We start from the raw sequence: 16,068 nt of genomic DNA on the forward strand, positions 1-16,068 counted from the left end.
CCCCACTGCCTGTGGCTCAGTGCATGGGAGCTGCACTAATCAAGGCACCCCCATGGAGTAAGGTGCAGTAAAGTGACCTGGCCTATGTATGTCATTCTCGACGTGTAAGTACTGGCACGAGCACGACGGGGAACCGGGAAGCAGCTTGCGCCTGTGCATCTAACTATCTAGTCGCCGCCCGCCCCAGCTCGTCTGGGAAATCTCAACCCTCGCCAGGCGTGGGAAGATGCAGCTGGCCCATTCAAGATGACCGCCAACATCTCGCCGCCAAAGATTGTGCTGCTAGCTGTCTACCTCGCGACCAAGGCCGATGTTGACAGCTTGGCAGCACTGGCGTCACGATACGACAAGGTCCTCCAGAAAGACCTTGTCCTGCGCATCCTCCTGACATGCCTCCCTGAGACTGTCGATGCCGGCGCCTACGTGCCGCTAATACAACAGCTCGATACCGACGTCGGCGGACCAGAACCCGAAGGCAACGTTGACATCGACACATCCTCGGTGGATGACTTCACAGATGCCGAAGCTGCGAAGAAGGTCCGCAAGCTACGGCTTCTGCCTTTGGTATCCGAGAAGACACCTAACGGTGCAGCCGACGGCCTAGTCAGCCAGTTCCTCATCGCTCGTGCGCACCGTGTCGACGAAGAAGCCGGCCTGCTCGCCCAGCTGCCCGACCTCATCGTACCATTCCTAGACCACGCGCCGTGCATTCGAACATGGATGATCTCGGCGCTGCTCCCCCTTCTCCGGCGAAACTACGAGTACTATCCCGAACACCCTATACCTTATACCCTCGAGGCCTTTGAGCACTTGAATGACCGGGCCGCTGTGAGCCTTCTCCTGGAACGGACAGGTGCCCAAGACGAGGACCTACCCCATGTAGGACGAGACTTGCGCGGCCTCATCGGGCCTTGGCTGTACAGCGAGTCGAGGTGGAAGCAGGCCGAGGACATTGTGGGCGCCGATGGGCAAACAGATCCGAAAACCAAACTGTGCCCGGGCTGGGAACAACTACTAGAATGGCTTACCGCACAAGCATCCAGGTCGTGGAAGGTGGCTATCAAGGCTATCGAGCAATGGGACGGTCCGGATGATGTTGACCTGGGTGGTTTTGGGTCTATGTGGCTTGAAGACGAGGAGCAGGGCTATCTCGAGTCGAGATATGCTCGTGCTGCATTAGCATCGGCATACCTGGTCCCCGAGGCTTCCGTCGAGGCTCTGGTTGGTGTCAACACAATCATAACCAGGGTGATGAATCTCCTGGGCGAAGATGCTTTCCCCACCCTCCAAGTGGCTTCCTCACTCCTGTCGCCACTTACGGAACTCATCAATGAGTCGATAATCTCAGCCAAGAACGCGACTTTTATGCGCAATGACCTGTTAGAAGAAACCAACATTCTCACAGCACCGTCGAAGATGTCTGCGCAGATCCTCCACGCTCTCACCCTGAGTGCTTTCATCCTGACCAAGGCCGGCGTCCCCTGTAACATTCGCAGAGCTGGTGAGCTGGCATTTCTTCAGGACGAGAGAGAGCAGAAGTCCGAGGCCATAAAATTCATCAACACACTACGGAATAATGCGCCCAAGACTGATGACAAGTACTGGATCAGAGTACGTAATGAGCTCTTGTGGCTGCGCGACTGGGGCGCCGAGGAGGCTGGCGTTTCGTCCTCACCCGTGCAGCTTAACGGGGTTTTTGGACAGCTCAAGAGGGAGTTCCTCGAGATCGAGTGTCTCAAGGCATTCTTAGCCAGCGGACGTAAGTGCAAACTCGATCAGACTGTATTCCATGTTGCTCAACTGTATCAGGCTACGCTCTCGCAAGATCGGTATATGAAGACTCGCCAGAGAACCTTCTCTCTACCAAGACTTTAGAAGATACCATCATTGCTTCAGCCATGAACGCGTACGATAACGCTTCCAACCCCAACCGCACACGAGGTGGCCTTCTCAAGTGTGCTGAGATGTAAGCACATTATAACCAAGTCTATATTCCAATTCTGACCCCGGAACAGCGCACAGTCATTTCCTAAGACTCTGCCAGAGGATGGTGCCTCGGCCAAGAAGATTGAAACTCTGCTCCGTGCAACCCACGGCCTGAGCGAGTATCGCCTTGTGCTCAAGCAAGGGGAACCATTCACGCCAGTAGTTCTGCGAGTCCACGCGGACCCGATATCAATTATCGGCAAGGTCTTGGAGCAAAACCCACATAGCTACACAAGGCTCCAGGCATTTTTAGAAATCGGCACAAATATGGCAGACGCCGGCCTGCCCACCAGTGAGAAGTCGGCAAGATCCTCTGGCGTTACTGGGGACATGGCTCAGCAGCGTGCGCTTGTCGAGAAGCGTGTCATCGCAATGTGCATTGATGCTGCACTAACGGAAGACGACTTCGAGACTGCATATTCCTATGTAGTCAACCGGCTAGCCTCCACCACCGGGCCAGCCGAATCACTTTCTGCTGGGAGCAAGAACGGGCATGGTGCTGAAGCAAGACCGTCACCAGCCATCACCGATGACTACTCGTGGAAGGCTGCTCTGCAGGCTGGTAAGTACCGTCGCACAGCACGCACTATCCGTCCTACCCATATCGGCACTGCTAGCGGGAACATGGACATCCGCCACCTGGAGCAGAGGATCGAGTGCCTCTCGACTGCGTTGAGGATTGCGCCGACAGTCACGCTCCAGGAGATACTGAACGTCTTTCGACGATGTGAGGAGGAACTGGACGCTGCCGTCAAGGCCGAAGAGGAACAAGAGTCGGCTTGGGATGACCAGGGCGACGTCCAAGCTATGCCGGGGGCCTTTAGCAGCACTGTCCCGGCTGGTGTAGTCAGGCACAATACTTCAAGGCCAGCTAAACACCAAGAGGAGGCACCAATGTCCCTATTCGATCTGTCACGGGCTAGCATGGCCAGAGCTCAGCGCAACTTCTCAGCACTGTCGAGCCTACAACGCAGCGAGCAAGTCAAGGACGATGACGAAGAGGAGATCGACAATCAGGCCAGAGTGCGGAAGAGAGACCAGCTGCGCGAAGCCGCCGTTGGCACGTTGGCGTCGGGCGTCGGTTGGCTGATAGGGGCGCAGCCGGTGGATCGTTCGCAGGAGCAGCGGGACTGAGATACATGATACCTTACGGAGTAACTAATGAATGTGACGATAGCTACGGATTGCTAAGCACTTGCAGGCAGATGCAAGAGTCAATGAGAAAAACATCATTACTATCAAGAAATATAAACCAAGATTATCATCCACCGTTGGCTCCAGCCTTGAGCCAGTTGATTCCAGAATTCGGCAGTGAGATAGGAAACAGTATGCTCAAACTTTAACAACCACCCCGTTACAAAGGTCAGCAAGATCGGCTTTCTCTCGAGCACGGCCACGCGACGTTGCTCCCCAGATACCAGACCATAGAAACCCCTTATTCCGAGATATTAGTCAATGCCCGATGCCCGCGACGCCCATGTTTCGAGTGGCCGACCCCATGATGCTTTGCAGGCCCACTAGATCTCCGGATAAAGACCTTCCGGACACCTTTCCTCGGCGGCTCCGGCCTGGCCGACGCCGCTGCGTGCCGATCGGCAGCCTCCTGTGCCTCGCGCAGCAGCTGCTCCTCCGGGGTGACCTCATCGTCTAGCTCCTCGACAGCGGAGGTCGCTGACACTTGCCCCTGAGCGTTGGACAGGCCTGTAGGGTCCGCAAGCCCGGCCCCCCACGGGAGCGACGGGCTGTAGAGCGGGCTGGGCAGCTCCATGGGCTTGAGGGGCGGCAGGGCCGACGACAGCTGGGAGGGGCGCCCAAAGACGGGCCGGGACGGGGCCACGGACGAGCTCGGCGCCGCCGTGCGCGGCTTCTTCAGCCCCGCCGTCCCCTCCTCCGGGGTGAGCATGGTCAACGGGTCGCCATTGAGCCCGCGGATCCTCTCCAGAGTCCGCGCATTCAGCGGCGGATACATGGGATCCGGGTTCGTGGGGCGGCTGAGGACTCTCAACATGTGGCCGTTAGGCGGCTCCATCTCCACCACCCTTTTGCCTGTGGGAATGTCATTGGGCGGGGTCGGAGCCGCATCCGAGCTCTTTGAATCCGTATCCTCATCCAGGGCTGCCTCGCCCACATCGCCAGACTTTTCCAACCAAGGGGGCGGCGTCCACGTAATCTTCTCGCCGCGCACCATGGACTCGGTGGTACGGTACAGCGCTCTATAGATGCTCGCGTCAAGCATATCTTGGTCAGGTGCCGTCGAAGGGCCCGCGGCCAGGCCAAATTCCAGGTCAGAATCAGGTGTGGCGTTGTGATATTTGTCAGTTTGAGCCCCTTTAGACGAATGCGACTGTGCTTGGCCGGAACGTACTGGCCCAGACGGCAGATGCTGTCGGGAAGGCTTCGGGGTCGACACAACCTGTCGTTTTGGGGGAGACTCAGGGGTAGACACAACGTGTCGCTTTGGGGGAGACTTCGGGGTAGACACAACGTGTTGCTTTGGGGGAGACCCCGGTGTAGACACAGGATGTTGCTGTTGGGGAGACTTCGGGGTAGACATAGGAAGTTGCTGCTGGGGAGGCTGCGGTGTAGATACAGCACCGGGCGCGGTTGTGGTCTTCATTGTCTGGCTCCTGGTGGCATCCCACGACCCAAAAAGATCTGTTGACCCGTCAGTGCTGGAGAAGAGAGTATCGGCCAGGCTGTTCGGAGTAGGCTTGGTACCCTGGATCTTCGTGGTGCTTTTCCCTGCAGGCTTGCCAGGATGCGCTTGGCTGGGAACTGCCGGGTTACGAGCCGGTGGCTGGTGGGCAAGCATAGATGTTGGTGTTCCGCCCAAGGAGGCCGTGGTACTCTGGATTCTCGTTGGAGTTTGTGCTTGGGACGCATCGGGCTGGGCTGGAATTGGTGCTACTGGAGCAGCGGGCAGTTGCTGTTTTGAAGTCTTTGCAGTTGTCGTCCCGTCCAAAGCGGCCGCGGCGCCTCGCTTCTGAGGTGTGTTTTGTCCTGCGGGCAAAGCTGGCTGAACTTGACTGGTGACTGCGTGAACCTGAGGCGTCTGCTGTTTAGGAGGCTTAGAAGTGGTAGCCGCATGCTTATCGGTTCTCTTGGGAATCGTTGCGTCCTGGGTCACGGGAACAGGCGTCGGGACTGAAACCGGGGCAGGAGACTTCGCCTTCTGTTGTGACGTTCGGGTAGCCTTCGCTGCCTTCATGGCTTCAGTACGAGCCTTAAAATCGGCATCAGACTCTTCTCTGTACTGGCGGCCCGTGGAGCCTGCCTTAATGATCTCGTCGAATCTCCTCTTCCACGCAATCTGTCCCTCTCCACGCTTCCGCTGGTAGTACTTGTACTTGCAGAAGTAAGGGAACGATGTATCGAAATCTATGGCCTTCTGCCGGTATTCCTCTTCACTTTCAAAGTCTTGCTTGGAGTCAAAGTACAGTTGCGTCGGGTGCATAGTCAAGGTATGCGGCCTGACCACCCTCGGGGGAAGGGGCGGAAGCCATCTTCCTGGCGTGACGTTTTGGCTTGCGATATCAAGGTCGGTACCTTGCCGCACATTTAGCACATGGTGCGCCGGGCCGGGAAGACTGAGGGGCTCAGGGTCGGTTGGTCCACCCGGCTTGTTTGTCGTATTCTGAGACGTTGTAGCAAGGCTCGTGTCATTTATCCCATGGTGATGATGAGGATCATGGTGGTGATGATGAGGATCATGGTGATGGTGATGAGGATCATGGTGGTGGTGATGAGGATCATGGTGGTGATGATCGTGCTGCTGTTGACCTGCCGTCAAAGGCTGCGTTCTCCCCGGTGCTCTGGTCCCTTGTCGTCCTCCCAATCTGATGCCCGCAGTAATAGGAGGGGGCGGAGGCCTTTTGTCATTAGGTAGCTTAGGCCCTGGGACTTTCTGAGAGGAACCATCTACAACATGCTGGGGCATTCCTTGGAAGGTACCCGTAAAAGGGTCCCTGGCACCAGGTTGAGCCGGAGGTGGGAATTTGCCGAAACCAGCATAAGCATCATCGCGACACTTTAGCTCGGCCGCGTCCCTGGGTAGCTCCCAAGCCTCTGGGTCGATCTCCAAGGGGTACCAGTTGGCGATCATGGCGTTGGCTTGGGGAGTGATGCCGAGGGGTATGAGGTCCTCGGGGGCGCCGAGGTGGTTCTGCAGCGCATCCTCTGGATTCTCGAATACATTCTCCTTGAACTCCATGAGGTCGCGAAAGTTCACAGTATTCCTATCGACAGTGTTGGCACGCTTCCAGGCCCAGGTACGTTCAGCACACTTGGCGGTCTCCTGTGCAGGATTTTGAAGAGTGGCATTGACCTCGTCAGCGAATGGTCGATCCGCAGACACGTAGATCCTTGGCCACGACGACGGATCTGTGGCCGTTCGTTGAGGAATTTGAGGCTCGTAACTCCTGCAATACCTACCCATTAGAGGGACATAGGGGACGTTGGGTCCGGGAATTGGATTATGCCCGTTATTGTTGGCATCAACACCGCCATTTGCAGCTCCTCCCGCCCCCCCTCCACCACCTCCTGCCGCTGCTGCTGCGCCCTGTTCATCATTGTCCTGGTCATCATCTTGAAATACATCAGGGGTTATCATCTTCACAAAGGCTCTCCTAAATTGTTGTCTCCAGTCGGCACCGAACGCTTGCCCAGCTTTCTGCACATCCAAAGCCACGCCGGATATTGGGTTGGCCACCTCCACTATTCTCGTCATAGCCGCCAGGATCATGTTCTCCATTACCAAGTCGAACTCCTCCGCGTAGTCAATTTCTTGGTAATCGAAAATAGGATCCCGATGATGGTCACCGTCAGAGGCGGAACTGCTGCCGGAACTCTCAGTGGCGGCCGAGAGTTTCTTGGCGAAGGAAGGTCCAGAAGAATCCTCGAATGGTTTAAGATTCAGGGGGGTTCGGCCTCGGTTCGCCTTGAGAGTCTTCAAGCCAAGGATGATCTGCCAATCCTCGAATATACGTTCGCGAACGGTCTGTTCGAGGTGGCTGACATCGTCCGGTGAGATTTCGCTTTTGCGGCCGAGCCTAATAATCGCACCGTCGAAGATGTCTTCGATCGCGTCGTCAAGAAGGCGCATGAGCCATTGCTTGCTGAACTGCTCGTCCTCCTCGTCCTCAAGATCGTAGGACCATTCCGATAGACTGTTGAAATCGTCGTCGAAGGCGTCGTCATCCTCGAAAGCATCATCATCCTCGGAATCGTCTTCATCCATGGAAACATCACTGTCCTCATTACTAGGAACAGCCGGCTCATAGTCTGTGTCATTGCCCCAGTACTCATCATCGTATTCGTCGTACTTGCGGATGACGTCGAGATCCTGGATCACGGTGTCTGTATTTACATCGTCTTCGATGAATCCTGAGAGGCTGTTGATCAACTCAGCAGGATCATCCTCGGGTTCGATGAATGGGGCAACACCAGCTGCAATGACATGAGAGTCACGTCGTGTCGAAGAAGCAGATTGTGCCACAGGCTTGGGAGTCCCGTCCCCAGCTGCTCCAGATACCGCGGCCTTTTTGGCGAATGGACCTTGTCCTCGTCGCCGATTGCCGGTGGTGGAGGGCGGGTGCAGCGTGGATGGGTCGACGATATCACTCTGCGCAAATCCAACAACCTTGAGGCCGGGCAACGGGCCAGCCTGGGCGGAAGCACCTTGCTGGCCAACCTGCTGCCTCGCGTTCGCCAACTTCCTCTTCTCTTGCCTGACATAACGACGCCTGTCTCTCATCAACCTCCTATGGTCGCCGCCCATGAGACTATGCGCCAGGATGTCGATATAGTTCGGCACCTGGTTCCAAGGTTTGAACTCCTTGTCTCGCCAGGACCACTCGTACTCATTGGGCAATACCCGAGCCTTATGGGTTGTGATCGCCTTCTCCTTCCATTGATGGAGGCCGCCCGACCCAATCAATAACTCGATGGCAGTACGCTTGACACGACCCTTGAGGTTCTCTCGCAGCCTCTCGCGAGCCTCCTCCCGCCTTGCTATTTCTGACTCCGTGGGAGAGGGAGTCAGCGGGAGATCGCGTCTCCTAAGGTCTTCACGTCGTGCCCGCTCCTTTTCGGCCTTCCTAATGCGCGCTCTCTCTTTCGCACTGCGGCGCTGCTGGGCTCTACGTAGGTCCCACCGGATGCCATCAGCATCTGGAGAATTAGTATGTCAGCCACGCAGTTGTAAAGTAGCACAAGAGCTTGTAAGTCATTACCGTGAAGCTTCTCCTCGAGACCCTCTCTGTCTTGTTCTGACTTTGCAAGCCTCTTCAAGAGAATATCTTGCACATCATGAAGCTCTGCAGCTGTAGCCGTCCGCTTCTTTTGCTGCGTTGGCGTTGGCGTTGGTGTCATTGACGTTGGCTGGCCAGCAACACCTGCACCCGTATTTGCTCCTGGTCCTTGCCTAGGCCTCCTTCCCCCTGTCGAGAAGTTCATCTTAACGAGGTTCAGGAGATGCGAGGTTGACTCTGTCACAGTTGGCTGGTTGCTAAAGTGTTACAACTCTAGTTCAAGAGGACGAAATCCTTTGCAAGAAGATCTACGAGGATGAAAAGAGAGGATGCCTCGTAACCTAGGATGAGTCGCTCTCTGGAATAAAGGAGACAAGGGGAACTTTCAAAGTATGGTATGGCAAGCATTTAGAAGTTAACTTCTTATCACAGACCGGTTCGAGTACATAATTGGCCGTTTTCGGTGGCTTCTTTGTCTCAGATGCGACTTTGAGTTCCCCAACTGAACACGTAAATCTATCTGCAGTCGTCAGAAGGCGACGAAACATGGAGAACAAATAGAGAAAGGCTGATCTCAAGCGCATACCGAGTAGAAACCAGTGGGCAGAGCATGGTTAAGAGAGGCTCCTGCAACAGATGCAGAAGCCTAAGAGGTAGTTCTTGCACGCGAGGGGTAAAGTAGCTACAGCCTTTAACCCAAGGAGAACACAACGAGGAATATTCAAATGATGAATTAAATGTCTTTTGTAATGCTCTATCTATCTGCGATTAGTACTATAGCAACAAGTCTAAAGCAAGTACCGTTACACAGCATCATGCCGAATCATAGCAGCAGGGGTGGTCTGACAGGGCTGGCCCAATCTTTCCCACTGCGACACGCCACATTCCAAGCGAGGCATTCCCGCAGAATGCGCACTGCAGCACGCTATCGTCAGTTCAGCAATTTTTTTCTGGGGTCAAATACCTGGGGATGTGCCTCTAGCAAGGCAAGTGCATTGGGTGACTTGATTCGAAACGCGGCACAATGTGATTGCAGGGTGCCGGGAAAAGAGGCGAATGGCGAAAGTCAGGGACGCGGAACGTCAGGCATTCGAGGTTGCCAGGATGAGTAGAAGAAGCATCTGCTTCCCCGTTCAAACTTTTTACAGGGAATTCAGTGTCGAGGGTGCTGCTGAGGTTAGAATGGCGTATTTGCAGTGCGAAATTTCATGGCGATCATTATGGTAATTTACGGCAAGTCGAGTCGATTCAAAAGTTGCACCTTTAGGAATTGCGATCAATTACGTGTTGCACTTTGCTGGCCATTTGGTGTCTTCTGCGGGCCAAAATGCTGCGGGAACTGTGCAGTCGTCCATGCTTCGTCTCTCTCGAAATACCCCGGTTCTGACTGAAATAATGATACAAGTGACAGGTTGAATGTGTGGCGGCACTGGAATCCACGGGAAAGGGACGTAGTGGGTGGCCCAATGACAACGAGGGTGAAGAAAATAGTCGTCTTCCCGTCACAAGCGTCGGTACTGGAGGCACTCACCCCTCTCAATCTGCGAAAAACTCTGGACAGAAAGGTAGGGTTGATGCTGGGCGCGTGCTGGCGCCTACCGTCGAACTCAATCCGAGACTGGGGTTGCAACAAAGAAAATAAAAGAGAAAACATTGTGTAGATGCCTTTCCCATCCTGCCTGCCGTATGAAACTCCTATTGTGTCGCAACTTTTCTGGTATCCGCCGTATTCGCATACCCACAGACAAAAATCAAGTGAGAAATATGAGTGATTCAGGGGGGGTCAATCGCGCGTTGAGCATTCAGCACACGACTGCGCGTCGTCGACTGTGTACTTCCCGGATGATGCACTGGCAATGCAAAGCCAATCTTTGCCGACAAGCGAGCGAGCGAATCTAAGGAGCAGCTCCGTAGGCATCGCGGCCCTCAGGTCGGGACGCCGAGTCACCGTAGCCAGACGGGGCAGGATCGCGAGAGCGAGCGCTCTCCCTGTCACCACCACGGTCGTAGCCACGGTCACCACGGTCGTAGGCGGGGGCACGTCGATCATCGCCACCACCTCGGCCTCCGTAGCGATCATCGCGGCCACCACTGTAACGGGGGTACTCGTCGCCGCCACCGCTGCCGCCGCCACCACGGTCACGTCTTTCGTATCCTCCGCGGTCTTCGCGGTAGCTACGGTCGTAGCCACGGTCTTCGCGGTATCCACGATCATAGCCACGGTCGTAGCCACGGTCCTCACGGTAGCTGCGGTCGCGATCACCTCCACGATCATCACGACCATAGCCGCCGCCGCCGCCACCGCCGCCACGGTAACGGTAGGGGTCATCACGGCCGTAGCCACCACCGTAGCCACCGCGACGAGGAGGACGACGATCATCGAAGCCACCTCCTATAAGCTATTAGTCTTCTGAGTGTTTTCATCTCCGTATGGGTGAACCTACCTCGCTTGGGAGGACCAAAGTACTTGCCAGGGGTGGGAGTACGAGGTCGGGCACGGCGGGCCTTCTCGATGCTGAGAGTGCGACCCTCAATCACCTCACCTTGAAGGCCATCCTTGGCAGCATCAGCCTGGTCAGAAGTGACCATCTTGACGAAGCCGAAGCCACGAGATTCCTTGGTGTGGGGATCACGCATAATCTGGCACTTCTCGACCTCGCCGTACTTCTCGAAGAGTCTAGTAACCTCGCTCTCAGTAAGCTTGGGGTGGATGCCAGTCACGAACAAGTTCGAGCCGGGGTTGATGGAGCCGTCCTCGTCGCCGTATCTGCCGCCGTTGTCTTCTTTCGGACCACTACGCGAGTCGGTTAGTTCTCTGCGTCTTCACAGGCAATGGGAACTGTCGAGAGAAGGGGCGAAACGGAAAGATGTAGCCACTGCCGGACATGGGCGGATATGGGAAGAGCACCAGGTTGGTGGAGGGCTTACCGGTCAGCATTGCCGTTGGGCGAGGCCGAGCGACGAGGCTCGGGACCATCATCGCGGGCAGGGCGAGGCGAGGCGCTGCGGTTATCACGCTGCTCATAGCGCGAAGGGGCGTCATCTATAGGCAAAACGATTAGACAAGTTCTATCACATGTGGCAGCGACAAGCAAGGAGAAGATCAGTGGCCTACCTTCGTAACGATCACCGTCAGCGGTCTCGTAATCCATTGCAGCGGTGGCCATGGTTGCGAGTGACTGTTGTCTGGAACTATTTGGTCGAGGTGAGCAGTTGATGACGAGATGCGACTGTGGCAACCAACGCGTCTGGACACGTGTGGCTTGCAAAGTCAAAAGAGTTTGGGTCGTCGGGTTGATGGATGGAAAAGACAAAGGTGGTGTCAAAAATGGGGGATGAGCAGTCGAATGTCCTCGGATTTGAGACTGCTGATGACGGTGATGGAAAAGAAAGGAAGGGAGCAGGCCAGGGCAGAGAATGGGAAAAACTGATGTGGCTTTGCTTTTTGGGAAGTGCCAGGTTAACCGGGCGAAAGGTCAGCTCACCTGCTGCTGAAATTTGACGTGTGCACACGGACCCTGTGCAGCTATAGACACTGGACGGCGGATGGCGACAAGAAGGGACAAGGGATTCCGTCGCGGCGGGAAGAACAGAGCTCAAGGGAAGTCTGTCTGTGGTTGATAGTCGACAGCAGAGACGGATGGCTGCTGGCTCCGAAGCAATCGGCTGGAGATTTGTCTAGGACTTTTGGTGGAGTGATGGGATGAGGAAAAAAAACTGGAGAATGGGCGAGCAATGGCGTATCCAATGGGAATGGGATTGCCATCGCACGGCGCGCACCACCGGCAAAGAGGCGAACAGGCAGGCGACCAGTCGCGGCCAAGCCAGGGCCAGCAGCCAACAACTGGCTGGCCCCTCCCCTTGGCCCCCGGGGGACCCGCTCCACGCCTCGCTGCCACAGCCTACAGGCTAACTTGCAGGACGAACGAGCGAGGACTCCGAGCCAGCCGCTCTTTGGCTTCCAGGCAAAGGGGCTGTCTGTTCCCGCCTCAGGCCTGTCGGAGCCTGCTTGTTCGCCGTTGCAACTTGCCAGAGAGCCGCACGGCAACCGAGGCAACCTCGCGCTAGCCCCTATCGGCACTAGTGGTCAGAGGCAGGTGGACGCAAACGGCAGCAGCGACGAACCAGATCAGACCGGCAAGAATGGGTACATGCTGACCCCCGTCCATGCCCGTCGCCGGAATGCTGCCCAGATGACCCGATGCCAGCCAGTTTGCCAGTGGCCGCCTCTGCCCGTCTCGGTTACTTTTCTCGGCCCATTCATTGCAGATTGCAAGCGGCAGACGGGGTACTGTATGTCGGTGTCTTCCTCGATAATGCTGCCCTGGCTCATGCGTCAATTCCTGTTCCCGTCTGCCAAGGCTCATCCGGAAGATAGCCGATTCCTTTTATTCCTGTCCAACAGTTACGCAGAGGGGGACTAGACGGCACTGGGGCATTGGTGCTACCTATCTAATTAACACAAGCACGCGGGAAACTTGCCCAGAGTGTGGCTTGAGACCTGTCATGTTCACTATTTCATGATCTGTACTGCTAATGCTCTAGGAATGCAGAACCGTACTTTGTACTCACAGCAGACCTGGTTTGCCCTTCGCATGCACTAACCTAACCCACTTGCGCGTTTTCCATCTCTTCTCGCTATTTCAAAGCTCGGACGGCCCTTTCCCTGCCGTACCCTCGCGCCTTTCGGCCTCTAATGCTGCATATACATCAATACTCGCTGGCTCGGCCACGTCAAGGAACCTGAGCCCCTCGACAGCTTTGCCGCCACAGGCTCTTTCCAACGCCAAGAAGGCAAAATGACCGCCTACCACTGGGCGAGCCTTGAAGGCTATGCCGGACTCAGGGAAGTGCCCCGTTCCCTCGGTATCATACAGATCCGTGAAGGGTATATCTGCCTTGTTATTAGTCTTTTTTTTCTTTCTTTTTTCATAGTCAACTACACTCTTCGTGAAGCACAAACGTACCTGTAGATGTCTCATTGACCCACCGGGCAACATGCTGCAAGATTTCGGACCGAGTCTTCTTGCTAGTAACTGCTGCAGCGAAGAACTCCCAGTCACTCTTTGTCTGCAGGTTACGCTGGTCCAGAGGCAACCCGTACTTCTGGAGCACATTGTGATACCAGTCACTCTGTATCTGGTAGATCTTGTCTGGGATGAAGGTTGATCTCGAACTCTTGCCCGAGTCTCCGCCCAGCCTTGTCTGATCCTCTCCCCAGAACCGGCTGTGGCCGAGAGACGACTTGTTGTCAGCAATGTGAAAGCACAGAAGGGCATCAGCGTAGAGATTGTAGAGGGTCGTCCATGAACCCTGCCAGGTGTAGGACAACTTTGCGTGTGTGCCGTCTCTAGAGATACCGAAATCTTGCCACTTGTCGATGTACTCTTCCGCAATCTTCCTGTATTCACCTGCCTCCCGTTCGTTGCCTACAAGGCTTGAGATGTCGCTCATCGCCCTGATTCCGACGATGCCCTTCAATGCCAGGTTCGTCTGGTTGGCGAGCCAACCTGCGAAATCGTCGGTGCACAGTTGGTTGGCCGGGATAAGTGATTCTCGGACAAGGTAGCCCGTCCACTTCTTCCAAAGTGAGTACGATCGCTGCACCCACTTGGTAGCTACCTTCGACCCAGTCGTCCCGATCTCTTCGAAGCTTCTGTCCATGCCATACTCGTCTACAGTCAAAGGTTTCTCAGGAAGCCCAGACTGGAGGCGGAGTGTGGAAGCAGGGGCTTCTCGGGCGTAAACGGCCGCGGATCCGTCCCTCAGCGCATTCGCCAATGCCAAGCCCATGATCAGCATGTTACCGCACTCTTCAACCGGCATATACTCGTCGTTACCGTCGCCGTGTCCGGTTGCGTTGGGGAAGTGAGTTCCTAGATCATGCATACTGTAGTCGTTGGGGTACTGGCCACTGAGCTGGTGCTCCAGTAAAGGTTCGAGCAGGTAAGCTAGCCACTGCGGGTTGGTGTATAAGAAAAAGGGGAATGCTGGGAAGATGACATCAACGGTTTGGAAGTTTCCGTTGGACGAGATCTCCTTGAGGAAAAGAATGGGGTTGTCTGGTGTTCCCGACCATTGGGTTGCGCCGAAGATCTGTCGAGCCGAAAGCGCTACTATATCCTTATAGTCTTCGGATCCCGACGCAAGCGCGTCCTTCGCCAGCTGCTCTGAGTAATCACCTGCCAGCTTCGTTGCAGTCTTGAAGTCGTCATAATGGTACTGTAACATGTCCTCTGCCGTGAAGAAGTAAGATGCCCAGAGAGGTCGCATTTGTGTCAGCCCGCGAGACGACGCGTACTGAACTACGGGATCCTGGATCAAGGAGAATGTGAACCGCGCACTGTCAGCTTTAGAGGAGCTGTTGTACTCGTTCTGAAGTTTAAAGTGCTTCGTATATGCGAAAATTGGCTCGCGATCGAACATGCGGCGTGGTGATGAATCAACTTCGTTGGTCAAGTTCCCATGCTTTGCAAATTGCCGGTACACCGAATAAATCTCGCCGCTTTGGTGTTCGACATCTGCAGGTGCAGTGAAGTATAGAGTGCCCCACTCGGCTTGGTCGTCGAACTCGGTCAGATGCTGCTGATACTGCCGTGAGATCTTCCAGATCTTCAATGGTGTGAACCCCGATCGCTCAGACACTTCTGGCTTCTCCAACGACCATGCGATCTCATTGTGTCGGTTTCCACTGACCCACTCCCCGTTGATGTCAATGAAGAGGCTGATATCCAGGTTCCCCTCCACGAAGAAGGTCATGTACGATGCTGGCAATGCTTGACGGAAGGTCGAGGTTGGTGTTATGGGAGACATAAACGATAGAGTAATTTTGACCTCCGTGCCGGCGCCTTCATTCGCAATGGTGTACGTCAGGTTCGTAGTCGAAGCATCGAATGTAGCTCCGTCATAGTGAGGGTAGGAGAGGTTGTATCTACTATAGGGGGTATAGCTCAGCAATTGGTCCCAAAGCTTTTTTTTACACACCCATTGCGCCTAACATACCTATCTTTCTTCTCGAGGAAGGCATGAGGCTCGCCAAGCAGGGGGTATACAGTTTTGGTATCCGGTACCGATGCCAGTATTCCAAAGCCGAATGTGCTGCCCGTCCAAAAGATGGGCCAATGGTCCCACGGATTGCCCCGCGCTTGGGTCAGCCAGGTGTTCAAGTATGGGTTTCGCACGACTAGTGGTAGCACTGGCGGTGTCAAGGTCGAGGCATTGGCAACGGCTGCCAGAGCGCCAACCGCCGACAGGAGATGGAGCTTCATGGCGGGCAACCACGGAGAAGTGTCGAGGTGGCAGCTAGGAACAGAAGACTCGCCAGGGGATAGGATTTCCTAATGATACATAAAACTGGTGGAATCAATCCAATGAATACGGAAGAGCTTCGAGCTCGGCAAGCAAGATGCTACGTTGGGACTCAATCCCTCAAGGAACGTACTGCTGCTACGCGTAATGAAGTCGTGCAGAAACAGAGTTCGGGACGGATGGACGAATGGGGAAGAGAAGTAGGTAGCTGTCGACAGAGAAGCTGGAAACCCGGTTGGTCCGTCCAGGCCTGCGGACGAAACGAACCCAAGTGCGGAGGAGCTTGCCAGGGCTGGGCTGCTGGCTGGAAGTGGGCGATGGGCGGATCAAGGGCAGGATGGAATCCAAGATGACGGCAGAGACGCCTATCGTCAGGCCCCGCCCCCACAAAATGTGCCTGGGCAGCGGGTCACTCTTAGGTCACCCGGGTCATGCGACCTGAACATCGGAGGACTGTCAGAATGCACCATCTGATCACGATACCTAGGTATGCACGAATAGCTGCGCGAGGCAAGGCGAAAAGCCC

General features: G+C 55.4%; 4 protein-coding genes across 4 annotated transcripts; 1 reads left to right on the forward strand and 3 right to left on the reverse strand.

The window, feature by feature from the left end:
* Window positions 1–246: 246 nt before the first annotated feature.
* On the forward strand, window positions 247–3,120 carry JN550_008733 (uncharacterized protein; the record flags this gene model as incomplete). The annotated part of the gene is made up of 3 exons (XM_049320726.1): window positions 247–1,759; window positions 1,810–1,966; window positions 2,016–3,120. 3 exons carry the CDS (start codon window positions 247–249, stop codon window positions 3,118–3,120), a joined length of 2,775 nt encoding a protein of 924 aa, XP_049169391.1.
* Window positions 3,121–3,421: 301 nt separating this feature from the next.
* Window positions 3,422–8,439, reverse strand: JN550_008734 (uncharacterized protein; the record flags this gene model as incomplete). Its single annotated transcript, XM_049320727.1, has 2 exons — window positions 3,422–8,154; window positions 8,217–8,439. 2 exons carry the CDS (start codon window positions 8,437–8,439, stop codon window positions 3,422–3,424), a joined length of 4,956 nt encoding a protein of 1,651 aa, XP_049169392.1.
* Window positions 8,440–10,129: 1,690 nt separating this feature from the next.
* Window positions 10,130–11,401, reverse strand: JN550_008735 (uncharacterized protein; the record flags this gene model as incomplete). Its single annotated transcript, XM_049320729.1, has 4 exons — window positions 10,130–10,626; window positions 10,679–11,028; window positions 11,163–11,277; window positions 11,350–11,401. The coding sequence occupies 4 exons, from the start codon at window positions 11,399–11,401 to the stop codon at window positions 10,130–10,132; spliced, it is 1,014 nt and encodes a 337-aa protein (XP_049169393.1).
* A 1,476-nt stretch (window positions 11,402–12,877) lies between these two features.
* Window positions 12,878–15,502, reverse strand: JN550_008736 (uncharacterized protein; the record flags this gene model as incomplete). The annotated part of the gene is made up of 3 exons (XM_049320730.1): window positions 12,878–13,128; window positions 13,202–15,168; window positions 15,237–15,502. 3 exons carry the CDS (start codon window positions 15,500–15,502, stop codon window positions 12,878–12,880), a joined length of 2,484 nt encoding a protein of 827 aa, XP_049169394.1.
* Between the last annotated feature and the right edge of the window lie 566 nt (window positions 15,503–16,068).

The sequence above is a fragment of the Neoarthrinium moseri genome (genome assembly GCF_022829205.1).
Source record: "Neoarthrinium moseri strain CBS 164.80 chromosome Unknown scaffold37_Wmoseri_CBS_16480, whole genome shotgun sequence".
NCBI classification, from domain to species: domain Eukaryota; kingdom Fungi; phylum Ascomycota; class Sordariomycetes; order Amphisphaeriales; family Apiosporaceae; genus Neoarthrinium; species Neoarthrinium moseri.